Below are 19878 nucleotides of genomic sequence, written 5' to 3'. Positions count from 1 at the left end.
CAATTTCGTTTTCAAAATATATTATAGTTATAACTTAAAACACGAAAAAAAATTAACAAATGAGTTTGGGAAATAACTTTTTCCGTCTCTTGGATTATTGGATTTGATTAAATCTTAATCAAAGGTTATGTTAAAATCTTAATCAAAGAATATTCCAGAATACTCTTTTTTTTTTACAAAATCCAGAATACTCTTTTCCTCGTATTTATCTATTTTGTCTTTTTGAAACATGAGATTTTTGACCGTGTTTGACTTACAATCGAGTCAGAAACGGTAAATAGTAAAAAAAAGGAGGTTAAAACTTAAAAGTAAAACCTCAGAAACGACGCCGCCTACTTGCGTCGTCGTCGTCTATAAATACCCTCTTCACCGCATTTTCTCTCATCGCTTTCCGAGGCACAGAAAATTTTCTCAGCAACCAAACCAGATCCGCAGCCCCCCCGGAGAATTTTCTCATTGACCAAAGAGAAACCCGAGCTTCGGAAGGGAAGACTCTGAAGGAGAACAGTCAGAAAGAGAAAAAACTGCGATTTTCCTGGAAAATACCTTCAAGCCCGGCCCACGCGAGAATTTTCTCATCGCCTCCTTCCGTCCAAAGAGAAACTTTGAAAGAGAACCCGCGAAAGAATCAATAGCAACTTCCCGGGAGAAAAAAAAAATCGAAACGGGATTTTTCTTGGTAAAAAAAAAATTCAGATCACAGGGAACACAATGTGTCTGCTCTGCTTGTGCGATGAAGAACAGACAGAACTGGGAAGACAACAAGCTCCAGGATCGTGTCCGTACTGCGGCGGTAAAGTGCATGCACTCGACGTCGAGAGCAAATGGATGTTCTGTCTCGTTCCCCTCTGTTTCAGGATCAAGAGGAAATATATCTGTTCTTCTTGCGATCGTCGTCTGGTTCTGTATCACTGAAATTTCTGAAACTGTTCCTTGATTTCTTAACTCTCATGGCAAAATCGCTAATGATGTATACCGGTTTACCTCTTGTACCGGTTCTGGTTTAGTGCGGCCATGATCTCTGCCGTAAAAACCGGCATGGTTTGCAACCCTTTTCCGGGTTATTATCTCTGATGTACTTTTAACATTTGTTTTTGTTTTATTATTTGTGGGGTCCTTAAAGTCGGTTCAAATAAATGTTAATTCGTTTACTGTGGACCCTTATAATTTTCATGCATGGTTTGCAACCATTGTCATTATGGTTAATCTTATGATTTATTTAATTTTTTTAGTTAGTATTTGTACTTTTCTCTTTTGAAGCAAAGTGCGTTTTATTTGTGTAATATTGGATGGTTTAATTGGTAAAAAATGAGGTAAATTTTGTTTCTCAATGCGAATTTGAATCTCCATTTAAGGAGGAATATTCATCTATATTTCTCGGGTTTTTTTTTGGAAATGTAATTGAATCGAAAATATAATAAACTTTTGAATTATAAAAAATTTCGAATTATAAAAAAAATGTAAACTTTTCCTCTTATATGCAATGTGTAGGAGGGTAGTTTATCTACCATACATTTTTAAACAAATCTCCATTTTCTTTCGAATTAATAGTAATTATAATAGTTAAAAATCGAGGTTATAAAAATATAAACCTGGTAATAAGATTTATGGTCCCATTATTTTTGCAAGGCAGTGCAATTATTTAAGGATTTCATAATGATATATCCATAAAAATGTATTATTAAAAGGCCATAACCCATAATTCGTTTGTATTTTGTTATTGCAGAATTGAGGTCGTTAATTACAAGGTTTGATGGACACATACAATGTCTTAGAAGGAGTTAGGCGGGGGGAACGGGGAGAGGATATTCTTTTTAATTGGGTCCGAATCTGATGTATGATATCGATTTTTTTTAAATAATTTAATATATATATATATATAAATAAATTATAATCGCATTTAATGATGTAATAAATATTGCTCGTCACTTGTTATAATATAATACATATCTAAAAAAAAGATCACAGCTGATTCGGTCACATGTGAGGGCATCGAAATCATCAGCAGTCACTAGTCAGTGGTCTGTTGCCATGATCAGAAACTGTTTGCTTCTCCTTTTTTTTTTTTAAATATCAAAATAAAATAAAAAATTCTTTCTCATCAAATAAAACCTTAATTTTAATTTTTAATAAAAAATAAATTCGAATATTATAATTTTTTTTTATCATTTTTAAATCTGATGTAGCATTCCCACATTCTACCGTCTACATGGCAAGTCAATATTTTAATCATATTTGATATATCATCATTCACATATCAGTAATAGATTTAAAAACGATAAAAATTATAAAGTTTAAATTTATTTTTGATTGAAAAATGAAGTTAAAGTTTTATTTGATAAAAAATAGAATTTAGATTTTATTTTGTGAAAATTGAGAAGTTTATGTATTATTTTTGAATTTTTCCTTTTTTGAAAAATATATAAAAGAAAAAAGATTGATAGATATTCTTTAATTGTCAAATAAATAAGATGGATATATATATATATATGAGTCTATATATATAAATATGATGACGTATATATACAAAGGATATGGATACATAAAGTAATTTTCGATATAAAAAAATTATAACCAACATAATTAATTAGAAAAATATATTCATTATTATGAATCCAGCCCATACATTATTGGTAGGGCTCAGTCTTGGGTTTTGATCAATGACGAATAAGAAAATTCGAAACCCAAAAACAAATTATAGTATCGTATGGTGTATGTATATGACCCATACCCATATTTATTTCATTGGGTCGGGTCTGCCTTAAGAAATCGGGTCGGGTTTTATTTAGTTGCACATCAGGGCAAACCCTAATACTCCTTAAACCCTTGTTCTTCGACGGATTTATTTGCCTCGGGTTTCCAAGCAATTTTCTTCGAGCTCAAATCGGAGCCGAGACCCTAGCAGCTGAGCATTCCTCGAAGAAGACCTTTAACGCTGCCCTTCTTGCTCTGAAGCCTCGTCAAGTTTTGCTATCGACACCTGATATGGGGAATAAGGAAGCTGGTGAGGAAGAGAGCACATCCCTCAATTTGAAACCTGATCAGAAGGTTATTCTTCTCCGTTCGATTGCTCAGCACCTCGACCGATGCGGGTTTTCCAAATGCTTGAAGAAATTCCTCTCCGAAGCTGAAATTGAGGTTTGTACGTTTACTAACTTTACTTTCGGTCTGATTCCCACGAATGCACTGGAGTGAAAGTTTCGCCTATCGGTGCATCGGTTCCCATCTGTTCTTTCGATGCATTGGTCCAAGAGTTGTTCGAGATGGGCTCTTATTAGGTCGGGAAACTGTTTAGTCTCACAAGTTCCTTTGAATCGATGCTATCTGTGTGTATGTAGTGCAGCTATTATGTAAGGTTTTACATTAACCTAGGTGTTGAAATCAACGATGGTTGATGATTGATTTGAGAGACGTCAATTGAGGAAGGTTCCTTCGTTAGCAAAGCAAGAGTTCTTACACGCATCTCCCTTTTGTCTTATGCTGTCGCAGAAACAGGATTTGGACAGTAGTTTACCAGATCTAGAGGAAATTTACCTCGAGTATCTGAAGAAGAGGTCAGTTGAGAAACCATTTTCTATTTTGTATCCCTCACCCTCCTTATGTAAAGTGTGCTTGCTGCCTTGTGGTGTGATTCTAGTAACTTGGCGCGCGGAAGGTGTTCTTGTTGTGCTATTGTGCCTGTCTCCATTTTGGGTATATGCTATTCCGTGTTTCTGATTAGGATATTGTTCATGCTAAAATTACCGCTAGTTCGTATTTTGTCAAGTCGTTTGTCATTGCTCTGGCTACGAAATTCATCATGCATCAGTCACTCTGAGATTTCTGGTCCGATTTCGTCCATGCTATTGTAATGGTCATATTAGCAGATCATATCATAAATTTTCGGTGAATTTTGTATGATGGCTTAGACGATGAATCGCTTCTCTCTTTTTTCCTGAAAATTTATTATGCCAGTGTTCTGGTTCTCATGTTGCGCTTTCTGAATCCCTTTTCTCATTCTCTGTTTTTGCAGGGAGCATGAAGCTGGGGATTCAATCAAACAGAAGACTGAAGGTATGGATAAAATTCATCATATAGGGCAATTAATCGCTCGTTTATTCTGATGTATTCATTAAAGTCATGTCTCAAACTGCGTTTAATGTTTTCCCAGACATACAGACTCATGCCAAAAAGGAAGTGGAAAATTCCTCAGATGATCACGCCAAAGGAAAAAAGGAAAAAAAGAAGAAAAAGAAGGAACCGAAGTCAGACGTAATTCAGGGGAAGAACAAAGGTGGGTCATCTAAGAACAAGAAAGAAACTGATGTCAAGGTAGAAGAACCAACGAACTGTGACTCTAGCACTGCTGAAGAATCAAAAGATACACATGAAGATGCAGAGAAAGGAGAAAAAGACAAAAAATTTAAAAAGAAGGAATCGAAATCTGAGGTAACTGAGGAGATGGTCAAAGATGGATCATCCGAGAACAAGAAAGAGACTGATGTTGAGATGGGAGAGGGACAGAAAAATAAAAGGAAGACGAAGAAGAAGTCGAAATCTGGAGTCTCAGAATCTCTAGATGATGATAAAACTCATGCAGAGAATGAGGCGGAGAAGGTTTCCAAGAAAAGGAAAAGACCAGAGAAGGAAGAAGAAAATGAGCTAACAAGGGATGATAAGGAAGATGACGAATCGAAACGTAGGAAGAAGGATGATAACATAGACGTCAACAGTGTTCAGAAAACACCCGCAAAACAGCCTGACGTTCCGGAAAATGGGAATGTTGAAAATTCCGGAGCAAAATCAGCAAATCAGAAGTCAGGAAAGAAGCAGATCAATGGCTCATTAGAGGTAATTGCTCCTCCTGTAATAAATGTACGATGAAGAAGTTGCAGCCAACGAAACCGTTCCCAAGTAAAACTAAACCCAAGTATAGATCTTGTTCTGAAATACCTGTACAATTTGCAGCCAAAGAAACCGTTCCAGAGAGTGAATGTTGAAGAAGTTGAATTCATCGACGAGAGGCTTAAAGACAACTCCTATTGGGCAAAGGTATCTGATCATTCCCATTAAGTTTTTTGTTGGAGATCTTCCGTTTTCTTAGCAATCCCCCATTGAAGTTGGTTCTTTTGTCTGTTGTGTTCTTGCAGGATGGTGCAGATTCCGGCTATGGTGCCAAAGCCCAAGAGGTTCTCGGACAAGTCAGGGGAAAGTAAGCTCCTAAGCCTTTTGACATAAAATAAAACAATTTTCCTATTTTGGCAACTGTCCGAACAAACCATATTCTTTATAAGCTGAGCCAGACAAGAGCTGAGTGTATGAGTCTAGTTTTAGTGTCACATAACCATATGATTAAGGCCGTTGGTCAGTTTTATGCAAGGGAAGAGCATGTTATATATAACCCGCAAACAGCATAATGTTGTAATGGTCCCGGCGTATTATTCTCTACGACTTCTTTACGAGATTTTGTTCATTGTTTTGAAGGGGTTTCCGGCACGAGAAGACGAAGAAGAAGCGGGGAAGCTACAGGGGAGGGCAGATCGATCTGCAGTCACATTCGGTAAAGTTCGATTACTCAGACGAAGAATGACCAATGTGGAATGATCGATCATTATTCTCGTTTTAATTTGATCTGTCTCTGTCTCTATATTGAAACCCATTGAATTAAATTCCAAAGAAAGCAAGAAGAGGTTAAAAAAAAAGGGTCAAATTTTGGTGTAACATTCTGATTCTCGCTGTTGAGAACATTGTTGGGTTTTGCTCTTATATAAAAATATAAAATCGGATCACATTAAATTCCACGCAGTTCCCGCTTCGGGTTAATGTAAGAGAAGTTAGATAAATATACACACATGAGAATCTCCACAAAAAAAAAATCGAGGGTGTCGATATGACTATTGAAATCTTGAATTATATTTTGTATTAGCCTTTTTCTGTAATCTCCACTTTACAGTTCGCCTAGTTATATGTAGGGTCCGATTGGTTATATCGCAGCGGTTGCGGTTGCGGGTGACAGCGTTTTCAGAACGTTTGATAGCGATTATAAATGATTAGTACTGACTGGTTGAGAAGTTGCTGTTGGTAGCGATTGCAGGTGGTTACAGTTAAAAGTGAATGGTTCATTACGGTTGTAGTTGCGTTTTGATATAAATTGTCAAAAAAAATTTTATTTAAAAATAATTTTTATAATAATTTTAATTAAATTTTTCGTATCATTTGATAAAAATTATTTACTAAATTTATAATAATTAAATAATAAATTTAAAATAGAAATATTATCAATTTAATTTATTTTGAGAAAAAAAATAATTTTATTATAAAAATTATTAAAAATAATCATTATTAAATCTAAAAATTATACTATTGTATTTTTTTTATTAAAATATAATACTAAAAAATAATATCAAATCATAACACTGAACAAAATCATCACCAATATATATATTAAGGTTTTATATAATTTCTAATAAAAATATTTTAGTTTTTTTGTCAAAACGCTGGAAACCGCTACCAAAACGCAAGTTAAAAGTTGCGATTAGAAAACACAAGTTTGGTTGCGGTTGTGGTTGGTTGCGGTTCAATCAGTCAGTTTTTCAATCGCCCGCAATCGCCAGAAATCGCAACCGCTCCGTTTGCGGGTGGCGGCGGTGCAACCAGTCGACCCCGTATGCGTCAGTCAGGCTTAGTATACGGCTCTATGAATCGTATCGAATGCGAATTTAGATAACCGAAAATTTGGGATATCCCAATAGACCTAATATAAGGGTGGCTATTTTGGGTTTCGGATCGGTTTGATTATATTCGGGTTCGATTATTTCGATTATAGAAAAACTATAATCATTCGGTTTTTATATAAAATTTGATTTGGTTCGGTTCGGTTTCAGTAAAAATTTTATTTTTTAAAAGAAATTATCGGTTTTTTCGATTTTTTTTTATTCGGTTCGGTTCGGTTTCGGATTTTTCGAATTTAAAGAAATCATAACCATTCGATTTTACTGTCAGATTCGGTTTGGGTACAGTTATGTCTTATTCCATTCGGTTTGGTTCGGTTATTCGGTTAATAATAGAAATACTCCAAGGAAAAAGGAGTAGTCACCAACTCTCGTCTTCATCTCATCCAAGGAAAAAGGGGTAAATCTGTCTTTTAGTGACAACAGCAAAATGTGTCGATTAAGCCCAATTATATTCGGCCCAATTATATTAATGTGTCTCGCAAATCCAGGCTCGATTAAGCCGAATTACATTCAAAAAAGGGGTAAATCTGTAATTTTATTTGGCTCACTTCATGAGGAAAAGACCATTTATACGTAAAATAATCAGAAAATTAAGAAGGTAATTAAACAATAATAGGAATTCATGAAATAAAAAAAATAACGACGCCAGAATTATGTAAATTAAATTACTGAATAAAAAAGGCAAAAACTAAAAAAAAATCTCCAAGTTTTCTACTTTCCCTAACAAAATCTTCTACTTAAAATTCATCATAAAAAATCATCAACTATTAATTTTGAACAAAAAAATCATTAACTATATAAATTTTTTTTAAAAATCTTTCACTTTAAATTTGTTATAAAAAAATTATCAATTATTAATTTTTATAAAAAAATTAATCATCTATCTACAAAATATTTGTTTTAAAATTTATTATAAAAATTTAAATAAAAAACATATATAAATTATATAATTCTAAAAATCACAATAAAACATAATATTTATGTAAATTTATTATATCATAATATTTAAAATTTATATAAATATTTATAAATATCAATCTTTATATAATAAATTTGTATACAAATGTTACATTTAAAATTTATTATATTTTATTGGTTGTAAATATGAAATTTAAAATTTTCTTATATGTTACTATTTGATAGGTTGTAAATTGAATACATTTTATTGGTTATAGGTTTGTATATTTAAAATAGAATGTATTTTAAAATTTTAAAATAGTTGATGATTTTTTTATTAAAATTATTTTATAAATCTGTAAAAAAATTAAAATGATAATTTGCAATCTCTATAATAATAATATATAATAAAATTCTAAATATAATATTTATAACCAATAAAATATACTCAATTTATAATCTATTAATATTAATATACACTTTTTATATTTTAATAAATAAAGTTTTTTTTATTAAAATTAATAATTGATGATTTTTTATAACAAATTTAAAGTGAAAAATTATTTTTAAAAAATTTATATAGTTAATGACATTTTTTGTTTAAAATTAATAGTTGATATTTTTTATGATGAATTTTAAGTAGAAATTTTTTTTGGTGTAAATAAAACACATGAATTTTTTTTGGGTTTGTCCCAATAAAAAAACAAAAATTTAGCTGCTGCCGATATAGGCCGTGGAATCAACGACAGTTAAACATTTGACATAAAAAAAAATTATTCCCGAGATCCAAATCTGTAAACCCGACGGCCGAAGAAGGCACCTCTTCTCTTCTCTTCTCTTTCTGACGACCCTCACCGGTAGGTCTTCTTCCTTCTTCTCCTTCTTTGCATTCCATTTTCATTTTCTTCCTCCGGCGGATTCTCCGTGATCGGCCCCTCACGGTCCGGTTGGTTCGCCATTTCCCAGATTCGCTCGTCATTGCGCTTTTTTAGATCGGAATCTTTTGGACCGTCGCATGGTAGTTACCGGGATTTTACTTCATCTGAATCTAGCATTGTTGGGGAGTTGATGCTCGGTTCTCCAGTTCCCGTCGGATTTTTGCTTGTTGGATGGATTTGATGTATTTTTGTAGTTTTTTTTTTTAATTTTTTAGCGGATCGGGTTTAGAAATCCATAGATATTGTTGCCAGTGTTCAGAAAGGAACCTTGATTTGAAATGTATGCCAAATTCATTTTGCTCTTAACTGGTTGGAAATTGAGGTTGGGTCGTAGAAATTGAGGTTTGGAGGTAGTGATGAATCTGTTGAAACCCTATTAGTCGGCAACCCGGACATCGAACACTAGGAATTGTTACTCGAAATACGCATGTTTCTCTCACTCCTCAGAGACCTGTGCCTCAACAGTGTCGTTTTTTGGTTAAGTGGATGTGAGAGTTATAATTTTGGTTTTGTTACTCTTTACTTTGATGTGTTGTTTGGCTTCTTTTTACTTCGCATTATTTGGGTTTTTTATTTGATTCGATCGATTCTTTATTTGGGTGTTCCTTCATCTTTTGCGCAAAACAGGAAAAGATGGAGAAAGCGAGTAAGGAGAAATCGTGTACTTTGCTCATTCACTATGAAAAAGGCGCTCCAGCAGTTGCAAATGAGATCAAAGAAGCCCTCGAAGGGAGTGATCTACCTGCAAAGATCGACGCCATGAAGAAGGCGGTCATGCTTTTGCTGAATGGTGAAACCCTGCCTCAGCTTTTCATCACTATTATCAGATATGTGTTACCTTCCGAGGACCACACGATCCAGAAGCTGCTGCTGCTGTACCTGGAGATAATCGATAAAACTGATGCTAAAGGGAAGGTGCTGCCTGAAATGATTTTGATATGTCAGAACCTGAGGAACAACCTTCAGCATCCAAACGAGTACATCCGTGGAGTAACGTTGAGGTTCCTCTGCCGGTTGAATGAGACAGAAATAATAGAGCCGTTGATTCCATCTGTATTACAAAATCTGGAGCATCGCCATCCATTTGTTCGTAGGAATGCAATTCTGGCTATTATGTCAATATATAAGCTCCCTCAAGGTGAACAGCTCCTGGTAGATGCACCTGAAATGGTTGAGAAAGTTCTGGCAACGGAACAAGATCCCTCGGCCAAGCGGAACATATTCCTTATGCTCTTCAATTGTGCTCAAGACCGGGCGGTTAATTATCTTCTGACTAATGTTGACAAGGTTTCTGAGTGGAATGAAATGCTCCAGATGGTGGTTCTGGAGTTGATCCGAAAGGTGTGTAGGAATAATCCAGCAGAAAAGGGGAAGTATATTAAGATCATCATTGCTCTGTTAATTGCCCCTTCAGCTGCAGTTATTTATGAATGTGCTGGGACACTTGTTTCTCTGTCGTCTGCCCCTACTGCTATCAGAGCTGCCGCCAACACCTACTGCCAACTTCTTCTTTCCCAGAGTGACAACAATGTGAAGCTTATCGTGCTTGATAGGTTGAATGAGCTCAAGTCATCCCACAGGGATATCATGGTTGAGTTGGTCATGGATGTACTCAGAGCACTCTCTAGTCCTAATCTCGACATCCGCAGGAAGACACTTGATATTGTTCTTGAACTGGTTACCCCTCGGAATGTCAATGAGGTAGTTCAAACTCTGAAGAAAGAAGTTATGAAGACACAAAGCGGAGAGCTTGAGAAGAACGGAGAATATAGACAGATGCTTATTCAAGCCATTCATGCTTGTGCAGTGAAGTTCCCTGAAGTTGCAAGCACGGTGGTCCATCTTTTGATGGATTTCTTGGGGGACAGCAATGTGGCTTCAGCCCTTGACGTGGCTGTTTTTGTTAGAGAGATAATAGAAACAAATCCCAAATTAAGAGTTTCGATCATCACCCGGTTGTTGGACACGTTCTATCAGATTCGTGGTGCAAAGGTCTTCCCCTGTGCACTTTGGATTATCGGGGAGTATTGCTTATCACTTTCTGAAGTTGAGAGCAGCATAACGACCATAAAGCAGTGCCTAGGTGATATGCCATTTTACTCTGTCTCTGAGGAAGCAGAATCTACCGACTCCTCAAACAAGAGTCATCAGAACCCTGCAGCTGCAGTTTCCTCTCGAAGACCTGCCATTCTTGCTGATGGAACTTATGCTACCCAAAGTGCTGCCTCTGAAACCGTTTCCCTCCCTTCCGTTGTCCATGGATCATCTGCTTCTGGAAACTTGAGACCTCTTATCTTAAGCGGGGACTTTTTCCTGGGAGCTGTGGTTGCTTGCACACTGACAAAGCTTGTTCTTAGGTTGGAGGAGGTGCAGCCATCCAAAACTGAAGTGAACAAGGCGACAACACAAGCTTTGCTGATCATGGTCTCTATGCTTCAATTAGGGCAGTCTCCTGCTGTTCCGAACCCAATTGACAATGACTCTTATGAGAGGATTGTGTTATGCATAAAATTGCTATGCCATAGGGATGATGAAGTGAAGAAGATATGGCTCGAGTCCTGCCGCCAGAGCTTTGTCAAAATGCTCTCTGAGAAACAGCAACAAGAATTGGAGGAACTTAAGGCAAAGTCCCAAATATCTCATGCTCAACCTGATGATCTCATTGACTTCTTTCATCTGAAAAGCCGGAAGGTAACAACACCCCGTTATTGCTCACCTTTTATATTTACTGCTCTGCACACTAGAGCGAAAGATCCACAAATGGATAACAACCCATCCATATTAGAGACAGACCAATTACTCCTTCATTGGTCCTCAGTCCCTTTAAGAGTTCTCATCGGCTTATAAGATCTCAACTAATTCTCTACTTGGTCGATCTGAGATTACAACAATTTTCTGCAATTTCCCTCTGCTTCACCTTTTTTTTTTTGGTTGCCAATACAGATCTCTATATCGCTATTAGATATGTGATTCTTTCGGAATATCGATTAAACATACTTACGATAAGTATTTTTCAGGGTATGAGTCAACTTGAATTGGAAGACCAGGTGCAAGACGATTTAAAACGTGCAACAGGAGAGTTCACTAGGGATGAGAATGATGCAAACAAACTCAACCGAATCCTTCAACTCACAGGGTTCAGCGACCCAGTGTATGCTGAAGCATATGTGACAGTCCATCACTATGATATCGTCCTTGATGTGACGGTTATCAACCGAACCAAAGAAACCCTCCAGAATTTGTGCTTGGAGTTGGCCACCATGGGTGACTTGAAGCTAGTGGAGCGTCCTCAGAATTACACTCTGGCACCCGAAAAGAGTAAGCAGATAAAAGCAAACATCAAGGTGTCGTCAACTGAGACAGGGGTCATATTTGGGAACATTGTATACGAGACTTCAAATGTCATGGAGCGGACGGTTGTGGTCCTTAGCGATATTCACATTGATATCATGGACTATATCTCTCCTGCTGCTTGTTCCGATGCTGCTTTCAGGACCATGTGGGCAGAGTTTGAATGGGAAAACAAGGTAATCGTTCCGCCTCTCCTTCTTAACTTTGTTAGGCCTCGATTGGATGCGATGAACTCCTTGCTTGATATCTTCTGATTTTACCTATGAGCTTTTTGGCTTCTGCTGAAATATGATATATGTGTGTGTGTAAAAAATCCTGTTTTATAAGATTTACCAAGTTCCTTTGACCTGTTTTATGAAAGCACATAAAACTGTAACCAACTGAACTTTATTAGTGCTCTAGTAGAAACTATTTTTTGCCTGTTGCTCTCGTTAGATCTGTTTATGACAAAAAAGCAAAGCTAGTAACCCTAGTTCTTGTGGTGTAAGTGGAACATATATCTTGCATTAACTTGTTGTTGTGGTTTATTATGGCAGGTGGCTGTAAACACAACAATTGATGACGAGAAAGAGTTCCTTGATCACATTATTAGATCAACAAACATGAAATGCCTCACTGCAACGTAAGCCACTTTCTAACATCTCTCCCTTTCTTTGAGCATGCTCGGTGATTTATGTTTCGGTTTTTATGGGCATAAAACAGATCGGCATTGGAAGGAGAGTGCGGGTTCCTAGCAGCAAACTTGTACGCGAAGAGCGTGTTTGGAGAGGACGCTCTGGTAAACATGAGTGTGGAGAAACAAACGGACGGAAAGCTGAGTGGTTACATCCGGATAAGGAGCAAGACCCAAGGGATTGCCCTTAGCCTTGGCGACAAGATCACCCTCAAGCAAAAAGGTAAGTAAGTAGCTCATGTTACCATCCAACTTAATAATCATACACACATTACCATTCTCTCCTTCTCAGCCACAGGTACTCTCTCTCTCTCTCCCCAACCTTTTTTTCTTTTGCTAGACCATTTTCGTGGGATTTTTGGCTCAATCCTCCTACAAGTACTAAATCATAAGCCCTTTGACCCTTTCTATTCTATCTCTTGTATGGGTTTTTGGTATTTTTTTTTTTTTTTTGGGTGAAATGCATGTGTATTTGAAGAGATTCGCTATAGTTGTTATCCTTTCGTCTTAATAATCCTTAATATTTCTTTAAGGTCGAAGATGTGGACCGATGTATCTATATATATATTGATTGATTGTTAGTTTTGAGATATCATGTTACATACAAATTTATCAGGCATTCAATATTTCGTGGGTCACCACATATGTTTAAACGTTGGAAACTATATTACACATGACAATTCGGGCCCATTGGAAGTGTTAAAAACCCATATTTCAGGAAAGCCCAAAACAGCGCCACGTTTTCTCTCGCATCAATAAAGCGGCACCCTTTCTGTTTCTCAAACCGGAAAACGGCACGCTTGTAATCAGCCTCTAGCGTAATTTCAAAGACATCTTTACATTATAGTCCAACGACCTCACCGCTCTCTCACGCAGTTGTCTCATTCTTCGTCCAAACTCCAAAGTCTTCAATTTCTCTGTGAGCAAAAACATTTGAAACCCTAGAAATCACGCCATTGATCGCGTGTTCAATCCCTGCTCCCATGGCGTATGTGGATCACGCGTTCTCCATTTCTGACGAAGACATCATGGTGGGGACGTCTTACACCGTCAACAATCGACCGCCGATCAAGGAGATCTCCCTCGCCGTCGCGCTTCTCGTGTTCGGAACCCTAGGCATCGTCTCCGGTGTTCTCATGGCTTACAACAAAGTCGGTGGCGATCGCGCCCACGGTACGTTGTTCGATGATTTTAGCTTTCTTCTTAGCTGCTCGTTTCTGTTTGATTTTCTTCTTGGTTGTTGAGAAAAAAAAGTATGAAGAAATCTGAACTTGCGATTTTTTCTGTGGCGATTCTATGGTTGGTTGGTTTGTCGGTTTCTGTTTGGCTGGTTAGAAATCGACAGAAAGTTAATTAGTATTTATTGATCCTGGTTTCCGATCTCGTATGAAAATATCATTGAATATTGTTGCCTGAAAAAGGAAATTTGAGGGTTTCCCCCAATTTCATGAATGATTGAATGACCTGTTGCATAAATGTTTTATCTCAAATCACTTAGTTCGTTGTTAATTGGAGCCCATTCAAGAGTGTGAATGTAGAGACCTGGCCATAAAAATTGATGCTAGCATAAGAAAATAGAAAACCGGGAAGATTCGCAATGCAGCATTATCTGGTGACTGATGCAAGCGGTCAAATATTTTTCCCCCGGAATGAGCTGATTTCTCATTACGGTGTCGGTGGTTGTGATTCTAACCAGTTCGTTGTCCATGTGGTGAAACCAGGGCTTTTCTTCACGATCCTTGGCTGCATTTTGTTTATACCAGGCTTCTACTACACCCGGATAGCTTATTTCGCGTACAAGGGATATAAAGGTTTCTCCTTTTCCAATATCCCTCCTGTATAGCAAACAGATATATGAACACGCACCTCCCCACCATTACTGTACAAAGCCTTGACCTTGTTTATTATTAGTTCCTCAATGGTTGCAGCGAAGCTTGTGTTGCTGTATGGCTTGATCCATGTGTCATGAAATGTGGTGTAGACAGTTTTTTTTTTAAATTCAAATAATGAAAGATACGGTGAGACAAATTATACACGGCTGAAGGCATATATGCTTACTCAATGGTGCTTGGAATTTTAAATTTGAGAGTATTATCCATATAAAGTCAGGTGGATTGGCAAAAGGATATATCGTAATAGAAAGACGTATTTTGATGGGTTCTAATTTACATTAAAAATAGAAAACATATCCTTACGGTAAACATATGTATACACACACACTTAAATAAAGCCCAATAATTGTACAGTAAAAACAAATTTAATGAGGAAAAATGTCCTTACAGACTTGCAGTAATGCTGCAAAAAAACGTGGACGTTGTAAAAAAAAAGGTCATAAATAAGGTAAATAAATCGTACGCGCAGGTGAAGCGCGTGAATCCCACCGAAATCAGCGTTTTTTTAGAATTCTGAGAAAAGAGCGCGTGAGCCATTTTAAAGAGAAGACCAAGTGGGCTTCTTACACCCCTCGGGGGAAATTTTTTTACCAAGCCCATGAACCTTTTACCAAATACTAAATAAATCATTTATCAAATAAAAATTCGAAACTAAAACAAACAAAACGGAAAACTTGCGACAGATAAAAAATTAATGGGAAATAAACCATTTTCTTTATCTATAAAATTAAGGAAGATAATTAAAATAGTGAAACTCCAAACCATAACATTCTTAGTCTTAGTTACACAAACCAAGAAATTTTAAAAGAAAAGACTGATCGTTCTTGGAAAAATATTTGGAGTTATCAATACATATGAAAAACGGACCAAAAAAATTAGAAAAAAGAGTAAACAAAAGAAAATGAATAATGATTATACAAACAAAATTAATCAGAATTTAAAAGGAAAATATCCGGAAACATATTATTCTATAATTTTTAGAGTAAACAAAAGAAAATTAATAATCATTAAACAAACAAAATCCTCTACACAAACACGTAAGTAAAAACATCTCGAAGTCAAGGAAAAGACAAAAAAAAAATGGAACACTATTTGCAGTACAATGAGAGAAAGTTCCAAAAGAATGTCAGAGACCACGTCTCTTATATCCACATCGACATCACTAAGGACATACATATATCAATACGTAGATACATACATCATGATGCCAACTCACTCTGCCCCTAAGCCTCAGAAATCTTAATACACACACAAGATAGTTGTGATCTTCAGTGGTTAAACCGTAAAAAAAAATGTACCGACTGATTAGTGCTCGACGCTTTGCTAAATCTGCACGGATACTATCCGTACGTTCACGTTGAAAACCTGCGTTTGTGTTAGACCATCGATGAATAAACAATTGGAATCCTATGGATTTTTACCAGAACAAGAACATGCTCGAATCTCTTGTCGTACCTCTCCGTGTGATGCGAACTGCGTGCCGTTTTTTAAATGGGTCTCATATTGGGCTTGGGCCGGAGCCCAGTTTCCTTCTCCTCCACGGGGTGGACACTCTCGAGCCTCCACTCGCCTCTGAGCCTGGCGATGAAGCTGTCCGCTTTGGTGTTGACGTCGGGGCTTTGGCAGAAACTCCGGCCACCGGAATTTTCACTCCGTCCGATTCGATCGCCTCCTTCAGATTGTGTGAGTTCAAGGCCCCATCCGAGATCGATCACCTCCCCCCGCTCAGGTGAGCTACATCTCGAGCTCTGGTTGCTCTGTATCTTCGCAAAATCGCCACGGACCACGAACTTCAGCGGTGGAACCCTGAACGGCGGGGGAGGGGGTGGAGGAATTGGTATCAACGGAGATTCCCGGCCACTGTTGGCGTAATTATCTTCGTAGAAGTTCGTCGGTTTGATTGGACGCGGAGGTTTGCCGGATCTCCGTCGTGGAGACATCGGAGGAGCGGGAGGTGGAGGAGGAGGAGGATGTGAATGCCTATCCAATTGGATCTTTCTCTTGGAGGTTCTCGATGACGGAGGTGGTAGTTGCGGAGGCGGCGCGGGAACGGAGTGAATCTTTTTACTCTTACTTCCCTTCCTGAATAATCCGTAAAACACTGACTGTGACGATCGCGGCGGCGGCGGCGGCGGAGGGGGTGGCGGCGACGGAGGTGGAATCTTGGATTGGTAATGCGGCGGTTCCGTCACCGGATATTCGTTTCTTTTGGTCTTCGCTTTCTGTAGTTTCCTCTTCCTCTGGTTATATAGAGAAGCTAAAACCATTTTGATCTCTTTCGCTGCATTACTCTTTCTTCGATCAAGTTTCCCCTGCTTTCTCTCCGCTTCGTTCCTCAACGCCGTCCTCGGAGGCGTAAATGGAGGATGCGGAGGCGCCGGTGGAGGTGGTGGTGGCGGCGCCGGTGGAGGCCCTTGTTCAGATTTGGTAGAATTGGAATCAGTGTCACGGCGCCTCACATTTTCCGGCGTCGCTCGGCTTCTAACCGAACGATGCCCCCTTCTCGGTTTCTGCACAACCTCAGCCGACAGTGGCTGTGGAGGCCGAGGCGCCGGTGGTTCCCGCGGTGGAGTAGGAGGCCTCACCTCAAACTTATCCACTGGGATTTCTTTGGGTTCCGATTTCTCGATTTGAATTTTCCGGCGATTTTGAATCCATTCGTAACCGTCCGAATTAGCGATCACCGGCGAACGGTACTTATTGATTTCAAAATCATCGTAAAATCTGAAATGTTGTTCGACAGTGTCACCAAAAAAGCCTTGCCGCAGATCAGGATACGAGCTACTGCTCCGCCGTAACCGTACAGTTCCGGTGACCGGCGAAGGAGCAGAGCTGCTCACGCTCTCGTGAATCTTCAGCCTATGACCAGCGTGCACGTCACTAAACCACCGTTCCGATACCGGCGATGAGATTTTGTCATCCTCGCCCGCGTTCATCGAATCGTCGGTAACAGCTCTCTCGTCTCCGCCGTGCAACGACGACGGCGATCCGTCGCCATTCTGTCTGGCCAAAACGCCGCAGAGAATCGCGAATAGGACTAAGAATACGTTGATGGAGTCCCAGCTCTTCATCACGGAGACTGGCCGGAGAATCTGAGACGTGATGGAGAGAAAAGGAGGAAGGATAAAGATTGAAATCAGAAGAAAAGCAATCGTATAAGTCAGAATGATCGCCGACGGACTGAAAAACGCCGAAGCCGGCGATCTCCGGCGGCGATATTCGGCGGATTCAAATTGTGACCACACCAGCGGCGGCTGATCGCCGTTCAGTTCCATCGTTACGGTTTCTGATAATTTGAAGAGAGAGAGGGGGGGGAGGGAGAGGTGTTGACGGGAGAAATGATGTGATTTACATCGATAAATACGGGTTTATATATTACTAATAATGTATGCGGAGATTAAGAACGTTAATTAATTATTAATTAGCGGAAATAACGTAGATTATAATGACACGGAAGGGAATTCTTGTCAGAGAATTGAACAATGTCTCGTCGTTCTTATAATAATAATAATAATAATAATAATAATAATAGATACATACAAAATTCAATTCAAACAAAACAACCGAGTTAATTAATTTGATTTACAAGTTTTCAATTGAATTTTAAGATTTATAAATTTTCTATTTCGTACGAATATACACACACATCCCTAAAATTTGGATTTGACAAATATAGTTCAAAGTCGTAATATTTAGAAAATAAAGAATAGTATAAAATAGCAAGTCACATCACATCGGATGTTCTTAAATTTGAAATAAATAGTATTTTTTTTATTTAATTTCGCAAACAATGTATTATTGACTATACATATTACACACGTATATTATGACAAATCAATATGTATATGAAGAACAGATATCAAATTATTTGTATTGACAAATGCATATTATAAAGTTATTCGATTATCAAATCAATCGGTTGTGTTGCATGATTGTAATAACGCAATCAATCGGTTGAATAATATAACAAAAAATGATTGATCGAGTCCAGTTAATTAAAAAAAAAAAAAGACAATGTCGATAGGGTTGCCATTAAAGTACATCTTACATGATCCTTGTTTGCAAGCAACGTCGGAAGAAGGATAGTTATTGCTTACCAAACACTAATCATGCAGGTTATTCATACATAAATTTTGTATTACATATATATAGAAATGATAGATATATGTAAAGAGAACATTATTCAAAACTTTTATTATTTTTGAAGTTTTGAATTATAAAATATAATTCTAAAAATTCCATGTATCTAAAATAAATGACAAATTTTAGACTAAATAAATAATTATATTTTTTAAAATAAAATTTATATTCTAAATGCAAAGCAATGGTGAAAAAATGTAAATTTATTATTTTAAGATTTTTTTTTATAGCGAGTTAATTGTTCAATACTTCGAAGCAAATGGGCAGATTTATAGGAAGTTTCCTTCTTTTGGGGAGAAACATACGAATAAGATAATAATACCAAAGAAAAATCACGTGTTGAAAGAGGAAAAAAGGTTGAATTTGGTGCTGTTCTGCTCAATGTTCATATATATATATATATATATATATATTATCAATATATATAAATAATATAATATAATTGATGCTGTAAACTCTGCCAAACTAAGATGATGCATATATATATATATAATTAAAAATTATGTTTAAACATTTTCATGAATACCCCGGATTTAAGAAAATATTAGAGATATTAATAATATTAGCACTTAGAAACATAGTAATATATATTTAGAATAAAAGACAATATAGTTTTTTTATAAAGTTTTCGGAAACGTGAAAAGTGAATGATTGGGGCCGCAAGGGACGAAAAATATAGGATATGTTTACTATTTATCCAAATAAAACTATTGTATGTATATTAATTTACAAACTGATATATGTAGATATAATTACTAAGAATACTCTCTATCCCCTACATAAATACGTGAGAATAGCATTTTACGGGTTATCGGTGCATAATTGATGATATAGTAACATAACATCTCAACAAAAATTATTTAATTCAAGAAATGTAATTTAACTAATTATATCTTTTCGAATTATAACTTATCACAACCTTTCATATATATATATATATATATATGTATATATATTATAAGAAAGAGGCAAAAGGGTGCCATGAGAAATGAAAAGCGAACATAAAAAGAAAGTGGAGCAAAGCATCCCGACTCCTCTTTATATTATTATTTTTGCCCTTAAAGGGTATCTTTATTAATTTGAATATCGTTTATACTTATTTCTCGCAATAGAAAAGTTGGATTAACAAATAATAAAATTCCGAAAAAAAAAGTGGACATGATAAATATTAATTGAATAAATCACGATATATTTTGGGTTGTGTAACGTTCCACCTTATCGATAGAGTGATGTACACTCAGCCACCATTAATTATTTTCAAGTTCTCCCCCCCT

General features: G+C 36.9%; 5 protein-coding genes across 7 annotated transcripts in view; 4 read left to right on the top strand and 1 right to left on the bottom strand.

The window, feature by feature from the left end:
- The first annotated feature begins 400 nt into the window (after positions 1 to 400).
- LOC104813502 lies at positions 401 to 1151 on the top strand. Its single transcript, XM_010541104.1, has one exon. It carries the CDS (start codon positions 712 to 714, stop codon positions 913 to 915), a length of 204 nt encoding a protein of 67 aa, XP_010539406.1. The 5' UTR covers positions 401 to 711; the 3' UTR covers positions 916 to 1151.
- Positions 1152 to 2834: 1683 nt separating this feature from the next.
- On the top strand, positions 2835 to 5780 carry LOC104813501 (nucleolar and coiled-body phosphoprotein 1-like). Its single transcript, XM_010541103.1, has 7 exons — positions 2835 to 3138; positions 3490 to 3554; positions 4013 to 4053; positions 4151 to 4830; positions 4948 to 5031; positions 5130 to 5191; positions 5464 to 5780. Exons 1-7 carry the CDS (start codon positions 2986 to 2988, stop codon positions 5567 to 5569), a joined length of 1191 nt encoding a protein of 396 aa, XP_010539405.1. The 5' UTR covers positions 2835 to 2985; the 3' UTR covers positions 5570 to 5780.
- A 2580-nt stretch (positions 5781 to 8360) lies between these two features.
- On the top strand, positions 8361 to 13164 carry LOC104813500 (coatomer subunit beta-1-like). The gene is made up of 5 exons (XM_010541101.1): positions 8361 to 8467; positions 9176 to 11239; positions 11566 to 12075; positions 12436 to 12521; positions 12602 to 13164. Exons 2-5 carry the CDS (start codon positions 9182 to 9184, stop codon positions 12801 to 12803), a joined length of 2856 nt encoding a protein of 951 aa, XP_010539403.1. The 5' UTR covers positions 8361 to 8467; positions 9176 to 9181; the 3' UTR covers positions 12804 to 13164.
- Positions 13165 to 13307: 143 nt separating this feature from the next.
- On the top strand, positions 13308 to 14607 carry LOC104813499 (transmembrane protein 230-like). Its single transcript, XM_010541100.1, has 2 exons — positions 13308 to 13745; positions 14294 to 14607. Exons 1-2 carry the CDS (start codon positions 13556 to 13558, stop codon positions 14413 to 14415), a joined length of 312 nt encoding a protein of 103 aa, XP_010539402.1. The 5' UTR covers positions 13308 to 13555; the 3' UTR covers positions 14416 to 14607.
- Positions 14608 to 15522: 915 nt separating this feature from the next.
- LOC104813497 (formin-like protein 20) overlaps positions 15523 to 19878 on the bottom strand; it is a 5524-nt gene continuing 1168 nt past the window's right edge. For 2 of the 3 annotated variants that reach the window (XM_010541098.2, XM_010541099.2), the window contains 2 exons: positions 15920 to 17556; positions 15523 to 15829 (listed from right to left, as the gene is read on the bottom strand). In XM_010541098.2, the coding sequence (XP_010539400.1) occupies positions 15952 to 17535 (1584 nt within the window). In that variant the 5' untranslated portion in view covers positions 17536 to 17556 and the 3' untranslated portion in view covers positions 15523 to 15829; positions 15920 to 15951. Of the gene's footprint in view, positions 15830 to 15919; positions 17959 to 19878 lie in introns of those variants that run through there. The other variant, XM_010541097.1, reaches the window with a different exon arrangement.

The sequence above is a fragment of the Tarenaya hassleriana genome, unplaced genomic scaffold (assembly GCF_000463585.1).
Source record: "Tarenaya hassleriana unplaced genomic scaffold, ASM46358v1 Cleome20, whole genome shotgun sequence".
Taxonomy (NCBI): Eukaryota; Viridiplantae; Streptophyta; class Magnoliopsida; order Brassicales; family Cleomaceae; genus Tarenaya; species Tarenaya hassleriana.
Note: the sequence above shows the minus strand (reverse complement) of the source record. Positions and strands in the feature narration are given on the sequence as shown.